General features: G+C 35.2%; 1 protein-coding gene across 4 annotated transcripts in view; it reads left to right on the top strand.

Annotated features, from left to right (window-relative positions):
* Nucleotides 1–3,326: 3,326 nt before the first annotated feature.
* LOC139139886 (5'-AMP-activated protein kinase subunit gamma-1-like) overlaps nucleotides 3,327–12,503 on the top strand; it is a 76,710-nt gene continuing 67,533 nt past the window's right edge. For 2 of the 4 annotated variants that reach the window (XM_070708847.1, XM_070708848.1), the window contains exons 1-2: nucleotides 3,357–3,695; nucleotides 5,852–6,092. In XM_070708847.1, coding sequence (XP_070564948.1) covers nucleotides 6,042–6,092 — 51 coding nt within the window. In that variant the 5' untranslated portion in view covers nucleotides 3,357–3,695; nucleotides 5,852–6,041. Of the gene's footprint in view, nucleotides 3,696–5,851; nucleotides 6,093–12,503 lie in introns of all 4 variants that reach the window. The other 2 variants (XM_070708849.1, XM_070708852.1) reach the window with 2 other exon arrangements.

Raw genomic sequence — 12,503 nt, forward strand, 5'->3', positions numbered from 1 at the left:
ATACTAAGGGATGTTACTTTTGCGATCTGGCATTCGCACTATAGAAAACTTGAAATCATTGCGCTTGTCAAAGAGTTTATAGACGAATATTCCATCTACAATAGATATGTCAAATTCGAGAAATGTAGCATGTTGTCCATTATGCTCACACGTCAACGTGTGCTCTGCAGGATATATTTGCTCATATGATCTACATATATATATATATATATATATATATATATATATATATATATATATATACAAAAACACAAAATGTATACAATGTGCCATATATATATATATATATATATATATATAATATATATATATATATATTTTAAAAACTATCTACTGTTGATTGACCAATCAGAGTGCTCAATTCAGGGTGTTTTATTTACTCATAAAGCCTTGGTCACCAAATTCAAGAAACGAATGACAGTGCCGTACTAAAGTGCTGTCCAATCAAAAGTGAACATGTCATATTCTGTAGACATGTGGTACGTTTTAATATTCAAATCTGGTAACACAGCGGAAACCAGCTGCAACACAAAATCTGCTGTACCCTAGGACATTTATATAATGTGCCCTAGGGCATTTATATAGGATGTTCCATTACATTGGAAGGCTATTTCACAAATTAAAGTTTTAATTCATATCCTAAACATGTTACATTGACAAAGGGGACGATTGACGTAAACACATTGAAACGAAAATATATCAATTAGGGGCGATAGTTTTTAAGTCGGATAAAACCCTCGTACTCGGGCTCTTCTGGTATATAAAGTCCAACCCTACGATAAAATGTCTCGGCCTGCGGCCTCGACATTTTATCGTTGGGTTGGACTTTATACCAGAAGAGCCCTCGTACTTGGGCTTTATCCTATACATATTGCACCTAATCTCTGAGAACAGAGCTCGAGGCACAAAAATGATAAAGTACATCGTATTAGAGGAAATGTTGAATCACTGGGACTAGAGACTGGGCGAACGAAAAATGTTAAACTACTGTTTAAAGAGAAAAGTCTTGAGGGAACGGCAGAAAGAAAGGAGAGACTTTGAGTGGCGAAGGTCAGAAGGAACTTTGTTCCATAATCCAGGGCCAATGTAAGAGAAAGATCTCTTGCCAAAAGTCCTTGTGAAAACTCTTGGAATATTAAGAAGTTGAGAATCTGAGGAAGAACGGAGTTGTCTTTTTGGAGAGTATTGATGTAGAAGCTCAGAGAGATATTGCGGCCCTGAACCCATAACTGAATTGAAGCAAGTAGATACAACTTTGTAGTGCAATTTTGCAACTGGGGTTGGAGTTGATCGAACTTTTTAGCATTAGAGACAAGACAAGCGCCAGCATTTTGCACTCTTTTTGCAAATTTTGTATAAGCTGTTCAGGGCAACAAGAAAGGAGACATCTTACAATAATCTAAACGAGACAGAACATGTGTGGAAACCTATGTTTCAGTAGACTGTAAAGAGAGAAAGTGACATATATATATATTATATATATATATATATATATATATATATATATATATCTATATATATAATTTATATCTCAAAGTATACAGATGTCCTCATGAGAAATTACAGTGCTCAATGCTAAAGCAGAGCATTATAAATAATAAATTACTTTGTACTTGAAGTAATTTTTAGTTATTATATATATATATATATATATATATATATATATATATATATATATATATATATAATAGTTTTAATTTTTTATTGTTATGTAGTCATAAATCTTCCAAAAAAACAGCTTATGTAGTTCTTTTGAAATTAATTTTGCTGATTTCTAAAAATGTTCACATTAAGATACTTCAATTTGTAAGTTATGACAAAATTAGCTGTGTTTGTTTTAGGAATAGCTTTCCAGATATGAAAAAAATATTCTGCAGAAAATACTTTTCTGATTTCTTGAAGTTTGAACTTTGGATTTCAGGTATCAAACATTCCAAGAAATTTACCACTGATTTATAAAACCTTTATAGAAAATTGTTCAACATAAGTTTTTTTAAGCACCATTGTTTTTTTAATTATCTTTTCTTAGAGTACAGTTAAGTTTGTAGTTGATTTGAGTTCAACAAAGTTTTATATACGTAATGTGTTTCTATTCTTCAAATATTTATTCTTAAACTTTTGTAATTTTTTTTGTAAAAAGAATTGATATTAATTTCTCCTTTATGGTTATTGGTAAGGATTTATGCTTGTTATTGTTCTTTCATTGCCTTAAAAGTTTTCAACAGTGTTTTACAATGCACAGTGTTGGCTTTATTAAGAGGTGTTCCTATGATACAGAGTGATATATGACGTTTATTTTCAACCTGTAAGGGTGTTGAAAGCGTTAACAGGTCATATTCTTTTACCATTTTCCTCTATTTTTGAAATCAATAAATGTCAACATATGAGACAAAAGACTGGATTCATTGCAATTACGCATGCAATACCACAAAACAAAATTACCTCATGATATTTGAGTTTCTGCTTAAAAGTTTTGTTTTCTTCATTAAATGTTTTGTCAAATGACACCATTAGCATTATTAGTACTTTCTTTCACAACTTAGGTTCAAGAGAAAATGTTAAACTTTAACATACATATACATATTAAACTGATATGTGATAAATACTGATATTGCATTATATCTGATTCTTTAGCAGTAATGCATTTGTAAACAACTTGCAAATAACCAGAATACAAGTACACATTATGCATACTTAGGTTCCTGCTTGTTTATTTCCTCTAACCCATTCATACCATATATCCTATGCACCAGATTAATTATCAACCAATCCATGAAAGCTTGGCCATACCCCCCCCCCCCCCTCCCCAACTCCTGGGTACACTGAAGACACTATCTACTATCATCATCTCTGATCTAGGGTACATTTTACAAACAACTTATCTTTTATTACAGCCTTCCTTGTTTCCCCCTACCGAATGAGCAAACATTTTTTCTGCAAATGCCAGCAACATTTGTTTTTCAAAAATCCTCCAGCCCCTCCCCCGCAGAAATCAAATGGGCCACCCCTTAGAAGTTATTTTCGTATTTTTTACTACCTCGTTTTTGCTTTCGTATTGACGTAACTGACAAAATTTTGCACTTTGTAGCCCAGGTTTCGAAGTGAAAATTTGCCATTAGTTTTATAAAGTCTCTCCTCCAATGATTTTCCCATCATTGCACTGCAAGAAGATTGACTATTTTTTTAGTTCCGATCGCATGATTTTTAAATAAGATACATTATACCTTCGTATAAACTCTGAAGTTTTATTTTGAAGTTTGAACATGTTGAAAGCTGGTCCCTAAATACTTACTTCTGTCAGTTATGCACTGAATTAACGCGAATGCGAATACGAAAATAACTTCAGCTTCGTGAACAGTTGTCATCAGCAGCACAGACGACAAAGTTGAAGTTGAGTACGATCCGGCGATCGTTAGACTGACTGTTACTGTATCTTGGTCACCCCTGTATCGCTGTGAAGTGGTACTTGTGTTCCGTACCGCTCTTGGAAATACTCTTTGCTGAGGTACTTCATTTGGAACTCCACGGGAAGTTCAGATCGCCTACTCGAAAGCTTCCCGGTGCCGAAACGACTTCCCATTTGCACTGGCTGAGTGGCAGTCCAAACCCGGCATTTTGAGTAGCGACAGATCAAGTTTGAATAATTTCGACACGAACGAAAGGTTTCTGTATTCTCTGTTTCGACAAAGTCAAAGGTGAGTTTTCAGCCTTTTTGAAGTAATCACAACATAGGGGACATAATAACTCTCGAAACTTTGATACTAGAGAAGTAGCGTAGAGTTCTGGGCCGGGTCAGGCTTTCAAATGGAGAGTTCGGCTTTCGTGGGATAATAATACGTGTACAGTGCAAGGTCAACTGATAACTAATTACCGTGCATGACAACATACGGCTGAACGTTGGTAATGACAATCATAGTTACTTCTGCAAGATCATGCCAAGATACCGATGTGATGTCCTGGCGGTTTTGATTAAAACTTCGTTCATACAGATGATAAAGATTTAAATATGCATCATTGCATGACATGACTGTGCTACGTTATCACGTGAAAATTAGGTCAGCGTATGTGACAGTTCATGATCTAATAGCTATACTACAAATTATTGTATCATGTGCAGTGACACTATATCTGATGAAGTTGAAAAAAAATTGATTCGCTACAGGTAAATCAAACATACATATACGAAAACTTTCAGAAATCCAACTATCACTGAATGCAAAATTTCATCAAAATTTAATTGAGACATCGGCACCGCAAGGCGAGGGCAGATGTTTTATTAACTTCAAGTCAATATAATTTCACAGTACAAGTCAGAGAGATCTCTGTATATGATCTCTATGAGCTTTCTTTATGCATTTATTATTGCATATTCTGAGGTTTTAAGTTTGGAGGCTGAAGTTTCAGTCAAGTTAATAGCGCATTGTGTGAAAAAATTCATTCTTTAACTGCCCCTGCATGGTAATAATTTTCAAGTTTGTTTCTGTTTCAACATATCATTTTCCCCATAATTAGAAAGGATAAACAGCTCACACAAATAATAATATAATATAAGTCAGTATGGCACCTAGTCCCTTAGTGAAGATATCACAGTCAAAGCCACTCGGCCAAATCCGACATCGTCTGTCTGCATAGTCAGGGTATATGTACATATAATCTGGCATATGTGAAATGGTTACAATTTTCTAATCGGTTAATGTTGGATATTTTCCATCAGTTGTAAAAAATTAAGTGAATTATCTCTTTTTTATGTAATGCACTTTTCTTAATCCCATTGAATATGTAGAGAAACCCATCTGTATTCTAGAAAACTTTCTTTGAATGCATTTTCATACTTTTTGTAAAGCAAAAAAAAAACGAGACCTTTTTGTGTTTTCTGAAATAGCTTAGATTAGGTGTAAGGTCTTCAAAACGTCGCGCCACTTCATATAAGAGTGGTTGAAGATCAGATGTAATTTTCGGTGAATATTGACAAAATATCTAAGAAAAAAATATCGCTAAAATATTTTCAATATTATCCCTGGTACATATTATTTCAGAATATAAAGAACCCCAATGTGTTTATGGAGTCTTACAAAGTATCAAATTCACCAAACGAAGGTAATAAGATACATTATTATACATCTACCATCGAGAACAATAGAATTTAGCGTGCGCTAAAAAAGCCGTACGGAACTCGCGCCCGTTCCGTACGGCACGGTTTCAAGGCGCCCCATTCCCTGCGGCTGTATCTGCGCGTTCACTGTAGAACGGTTTCAAGGGACCCCTTGGACGAGTGCCAGAACAAGTCTCGCGCGCGCTCTGTACGTACGTATGTGTGTAGTGCACACACTCCAAAACTTGCAGAAGCGCGTCCGAGGTAGCGTTCCACACTGGCGCGATAAAATCGGAACAAAAATTGTTGACATTGCACGAAAACGGTCACTACTCCGACATTTTGATGCCCGATCATGAATGTAAGATGTATAATAATAAGGTTATTACGAAAATACCGCAAAGGATGCACTCGGACATTGGCGCCTCGCATCGCCCTCCGCTTCGCGTCGGGCGATACGCTGCGCCAATGTCCTTGTGCATCCTTTTGCGGTATTTTCGAATAACCTCATATAATTCACATTTACAATGTAAATGTGTAGATTTTTCTACAAGGGGATTTTTAGGGGTGGGCCATCTATCTGTTATTTGAACAATGTATTCCTATGGTAATAATAACCATGCAAAAAAGTGCATTTACTCTCCACAGGAATATGCAAATTACATATTGTTATGTTAATTGCCATCCTTCAGTATTTTCAAGTTGTGGAGAATGCTGATATATTCAGCTCAGTGGTTTTCTCTTTTTGTCGCTTTCCAGGATCACAACAAAATTATACAGCATAGCAAAAAGCTGTGGATTTAGGTGACACAAGTCTAGCATTCAGAGGTACAAGCTCTTCCTGCAAGTTTGGTGTGTGATTGGATAATTCAATTCTAATTTGGGAACAAATAAACTGTACTCGTGTACTTGTTATCAAAGTTGTGTGATCTCAACTGAAAACATCACCATGGCAGATCCCAATAAAATGGATGTTGGAATAGAAGATGATACTGACAAAGTAAGAATTTCTTATTTGCATTTTTAGAATAGTGAATTATTTCAGTGGACTTTTTGCACTAAGTCATTTTCCATAATTTTTTCAATGATTGTATTTCTATTTACCCTTATTTTGGAAAATACAAGTGCAAGATAATCATTACATATTTTGTGGAGACAAGCAGGCAGAAATGGCAAAGTTGATAGGAAAACTTCTGGTACAACAGCGAAATAGTTCTACATTTTATGCAGATTGGAAAGCACTGAAGGTGCAAGCTGCGAATGCCGCAGGCATAACCCCTCATGCCTTTGGCACTCAGGCCATGCCTGTGGAATTCCCAGCTTACCCTTTTGGTGCTGCGCTTGTGATTACCCCCACCCCCACCATATGTGCTAGAGACTACTGCAGTAGTAGACAGAAGAGGCACAAAGGAGTGTCGACAGTCTAATATTTGGCTTCTCAGGCCCTGTGTGGATCAGAACATGAGAGAAACATTCACTCAATCACGCATTTCAGGGAGGTTTGCAGTATGCTTTACCTGGGTATGTTCAAAGTGCATTTGTGATAACCTTACCAGAATCAGAGATAAGTTTGCTGGACATTCGAGGTACTGTACACTAGGTTATCAAAATTCATCTTGTCAGTCTAGATTAATTTATCATCCTGATTTTGAATTGTACGGTGAAGACATTTGATGCGGCAAGTTGCGACTTGAAGGAAATCATCACAGTGTTAATTAGACATTGTCATACCGGTATGCATTTCAAACCGAGGAAATAACTAAAATGTCATTTTCGTTGACAAACAACTCTGTTGTCTATATTGTAACAAATCACGCCCAATGACGGAAACAATGTTGGATTGGCATTGAATGCTGTTATTGATTCATACAACATGTTGAGATGTAGAAGAGATGTAGAAGACTAGAGCAGTGATCTTTACATAAAAGGCTTTGACTAGCATTGCATTGTCATCAATGATTATTTTTATTGTATTTCACAAATATTTTGATTGGTATAATCCGAAATGACAGCAAAATATTGAAACGAACATAAATGTATCAAGGCAGTCAGACAGTTGAAGTATTGAAGAGACTTGCTATATATTTGTATGCAGGAAGGTATTACGGATACATGTACTACAATTACATATGACAATACATGACAAAAAGCAGACACATTTCAAATTTGTTTCCTGATTCTGTTGCATCATGGGAGAGGAACTTCAAATAGTATAAGGGTAATTCTCCTTTTTGAGTCAAATGTGAAGTTTGATTGTAAATTTACAGGCACAGTTTTACAGGAGAATTTTTGAAGTGCTGTGGTATTTTAGTTGAAGCAAACCATTTTATTGTACATCTCACATTTGTTTTGCTGTTGTTTTGGCCTAGGAAGTTTACAGATACATGTACTTTGTATCATACAAGCTTCTTATCAGGATTGTAGCTGTGTCAAGTTTATTCCATGACTCACTGTTTATTTGATACCTACATCCTCAAGGCTTGGAGAAGTTTGTGCCTATCAGCAGTTATAGACAGTTCGATGAGCTATAGGCTATCTGCTTTTGTCAACCAACTTTGCATTAGGATCCAAGTTCAAACCGCATAAAAGGTCTTAGCGTTTGATAATACATGATACTTCCCTATTGTCAGATGGATGACATTATTTTGTTAATTAATATTGGCCATTTCTACAAATATTACCCAGGTGAAGGAAAATCATAAGATACTGATACAAGAGATTTTTGCTGTGTAAAGGTTTTCACAAACATATACTCACACACTGCAAACAAAAGCAGCTGGTGAGATGAAGACCTACAGTACCTGGGTCATTTCCATCAATGTCAACATCCAAGTCAGCAGATTAGGGCCAATGCAATGCATATAGGCTATGAGGTCCTTACAGGTTTTAAAGGCACCAGGTGTGGTCTATCTACTAAAGGTCTGCAGGGTGTCGTGTTTCATAAAGAAAATTAATACATTTGTAATTTGAACACGATTGTTTGCATAGAATGTGATAACCCAAGTAAGGAAATTTGTGCTCATCAGTGTCACTATCAAAGTTCATCCTATAATCACAAGTAGAAGAGAGGTAGTTTATTTTGTCTTCAGCTAAATTCATGTTTTACTAACATGCACTATTTTGTATATGCAGATGAGGTGAAAGTGAACTTGTCAGTAAGAATGATGATCAATGAGGGAACATAGCTTTACTGTTCTTAGTCAATTTGCAATATAGTAATCTTCATCTCATCACTCAATGTTACCAGTATGTCAAAAAAAATAATTGCTTCGGGTATTTAAACCCAATCTACCCTATTTCAAACCTTCGGACCCAATTTTTTGTTTTCAAAGATGATGTAGCCAATTTTTTTTGTCTTTTTGTTAGATCACACCCAAATACAAAATAATGGATAAAAAAGTTTCCAACCAACCTGCCCTATTTTCTAAGGGTATGTTAATGGAAACAACAACACAACATATTTATTATGCCTCAATCAGTTTTTCAAACTGTACAATGTACTTGAAAAATGCTTTATAATAGAGCTAAACTGAGAGTTTGTTCTATGGTGAGTGACATTATTCTAACATTCTAAATTTATATACTACCTACATGTAGTCCAGTGCACTTGCACAAGTTGCCCATGACACTGGCTATATCATTAGTAAAGACAAAGAAGGCTGGAGGGAGTGTTGACAATCTATAAACAGTAAAACTGTACATTGTAAATTTTCATCCCATGTCTGCGTTGGAGTCATAGTGCTCTGGAAGTCTTATCTAGTAAAAATACTCTCATAATGTGATGACTCCATGAAGATTTTCCATATCATTGAAATTATGGCTATTTCCAGTAAACTGACCATATGCTGTTTTTTCTGTTTCATGTAAATATGTGGCCACAAACCAGACAATTTCTACTGGTAGTCACAACATGTATATGTATGCATGGGTACATCTCCCTCCTTAGTATATGCACAGCATGTATTAAGTAAAGGAAATTTTCCAGTTACACTGGACATGTTAAATATCAAACTGATTGAGTGGACTTGTTTTGTAAAATGTTGATGACGACAGTGAAAATTGATATTGTGTTTAACAAAGACACTTTAAAAGTATACTGGTGATACTTGTTTGTATGTTTGGTAGTAATGTGCTTGTACCTTCAAATGACAAATTCTATATAAACATGCCTCAGTAGTATGGTATAAGGTTCCAAGTATTGTGTGTTAAAGTTCTATAGCTGTAACCTTTGATGTGTTTTCAGTATTTTTGCTTCTCAGACTGTCCGTGAAATTGGTGTCATGTACTATTCCAAAACCCATTTATGGTACTCTAAGTCCATTCTAGTGCGCCAGAGCATGATTTCCACTCCGCGGACCTACGCAAAAATCAAGGGGCAAGCTGTTGCTGTAAAGGGGCGTGTGGTTTACGATGATGCTCTAGGTCCAGTAAAATTGTTCAATGACATGACAGTACAATCTGTCAACACAACCAGTGTATGTGTATGTAATGTCCTGTCTCATTGTTGAAAAGTGAATTCTAGTCAGGACTAGAATACACTTGTCCACAACAAGGCTGGATGTTATACTGGGTTCAATGTGATGGCAACTTGCTGTGAGCCGTATACTTTGTATTTCAATAAGCTTTACAGTAAAATCAAGAAAATGTCCTTTTCTTGGGGGATGGAGTAGGAGGGGGGTTGGTGGCGGGTGGAAACAATGAAATATTATAAAAGGTTACAGATGTTGTCTTTTGAATTATTGGTTAATTAATTTGACAGCTGTGATTGATATGAACATTAGGGAAGTTATTATTTTAAGTGGATATTGTTATTGCATAAACTGTCATTCATTGATCAAAAACACCATGCAAATCACTTTAATCAGTACAGTAAGTCAGCTAATTTAAATAGACTATTAAAGATGACATGGATATAGATTGATGCCATTATAATATTTAGTAATTAACACAGAGATAAAACCATGAGCAAACCTAGTCAGAATATCTGACTGGATATAATCTTTAACCAGCCTGCCTAAATTGCAATGCATATACCGGTACACATAGATGAGTGTACTGTGAAGATAGTGATCTTTCTAAGGCTTCAGGCAGTGCTGTCACGGTCAGAATTCTTTATTAACCCCTGTTTTCCGGGGACGTGCTGTTAAGCACATCAACATGTCAACTATGCTGTATTGGGAATTCAGGAAATTGAGAAGCAACATATCATTTCCTGTGTTACTTGTCAAAAAGAAAGCTTGACAGGGTGACTTTGGATGTACAAGGATTTTTTTTTATTTCTTGGTGATTGTGTGTGATAAGAAATAAATAAAAAATGCAGCTGTTAAGGTTTTGAATCTTGTCGAAACTGTCACCTAATTATATTTATTCAACTGATATCGTACTACTGTATACTATGGTTAGATATTTTATTTATCTATTCTACTGATAAAATTAAATTTATACTGCAGTTGTAAAAGTCAAGTATCCTGTTGTAAATAGTTTGACTGTGTAAGCATGCAATGTAAAAGAAAATGCAAACTGTAAAAATTATAATATTCAGAAAAGAGTGCACATGTATACATGGCCAGTGTTTCTGAGGTGTTCCAATTCTTTAGTATCTCAAGTTATTTTGGGCAAAGTAAATTCAGAAACAGATAATTTTATTTTCTTCGCAAGTTTGGTCTTTGTACTTTCTTCATTAAAAGAAGAAAATGCCCGAATGTCTTCATTTGGAATTTTGATTGAGCAAGATGTACATGGATTTTTGATCACTCAGGCAGAATTGATTTTCAAATGCTCTATCAATGGCTAATTTTGTGATATTTTTTGGACAAAAAGAGTCCGCAACAAAAAAGATTCTCCTTCTTGAAATATTTTGAATTTTTTACAAATAATTCCTGTCTCTATTTATTATGATTTGTTCATTAGTTTGATAATATTAGTAAGAATTGATTTCAGATTCTAAAATTTTCATAAAAAGACATGCTGTAAATATACTTTGTAGTTCTCATATCAAAATAATGAGGTTCTAGCCAAGTAAACTACTGGGTAAAATATATATCTGGCTACCTAATTCAATTAAGGGGTTATAATAAATGATACCTTTTTAGCCTGACCAATCCCGTATTGCTCAATATAGTACAAATGGGTCAGGCATACTCTGACCTCTACATCATTAATCAAGGTGTGTCCCCTGATTTCATCTCGACTTCTCAAACTCAGAAATTGTATTTTTGATTAAGTTAGTATCGTAAAACCAGATTGAATTGATATACACAATATAGCTTGATTTTTTTATGATTAGATATTTGTATCTTAACAATCATGAGATTCTCAGAGGAGTTCTACTAACAATGCATAGACTGCATAAACATTGAAGGAGAAATGCTGTACAGTACAGTGTAGGCATGTTTTGATTCGGAACAGGAAAAGATGATGATTGCTTTTGACTACGAAACCTTTCAATCTTGTGGACTATCGGAGAGCACTTTTGACTCTTCTATTCTGTATCTTGCCTCATTTCCATTTGTCCTTGTCATCATATTGCTTCAGATTTAGTATAGTTTCTCAAAAAAAGAGGCTTGACGCTGATTAAAATTGTCTCGCTTGAATGGGAGATACATGGAGATGAATAGAGAGAAAAATTCACATGTGCTAATAAATGAGTCCAGTGTTGTTTTGGACAAAATGTACCGGTATTTCTGCTTTGTCAATCATTTGAGTTACCTTCCATAGAATTTGTTCTGATGCTGAAAGTTTACTATGGAAACCCAAAACAGCAAAGTACTTTTGTTGAATAATGACTTCTCAGTCTCTCTTACTTCTAAAGTATCAATAAGACACTCTCTCATAATATATGTTATAATTGCTGGATTTGACTGTAAGATGCGTTGGCAATCAGGGAAAGGTGTATAGTGTCTTGTTACTTTAATCCTTCCACCCCTATACACTCTCTAAAGATCCTGTACTGTACAATAGATAACAATGGGATTGGTTCAAACCACTGTGTTGAAAGGGCTATACAAATGGTAGTCCACTCCCAACAGATCGTAATTCTTTTCAAAGTGTACTGCTATAGCTATAAAAACCTATAACCACAGTCACCAATTATTGTTTAATAAGTGTGAGATGATTGTTTTCTAGAAGATTTGAATCATTTTTTTTTCGCCGATAGCAAAACTGATTACAGAATGATGAAAGTGTCTATTATAATGATATAAAGATTCTATATGTCCTAAAGCCCAGCCAGGTGAATAGGGACTTTGATAATGGGAAAGTAATCAATACAGATCTCAGAATCTGGAAAGGTCACATCCTCCCAAGGGGCCAAATCTTTTAAGTAGGTTGCGTACTCGTCAGCTATCATCAAGATCATGATCAGGGCAAGTTTCTCAGAGTGTGTGAACTGATACGTCCCACAGATCATAAT

This window comes from Ptychodera flava, chromosome 9, assembly GCF_041260155.1.
Source record: "Ptychodera flava strain L36383 chromosome 9, AS_Pfla_20210202, whole genome shotgun sequence".
In the NCBI taxonomy this organism is placed as follows: domain Eukaryota; kingdom Metazoa; phylum Hemichordata; class Enteropneusta; family Ptychoderidae; genus Ptychodera; species Ptychodera flava.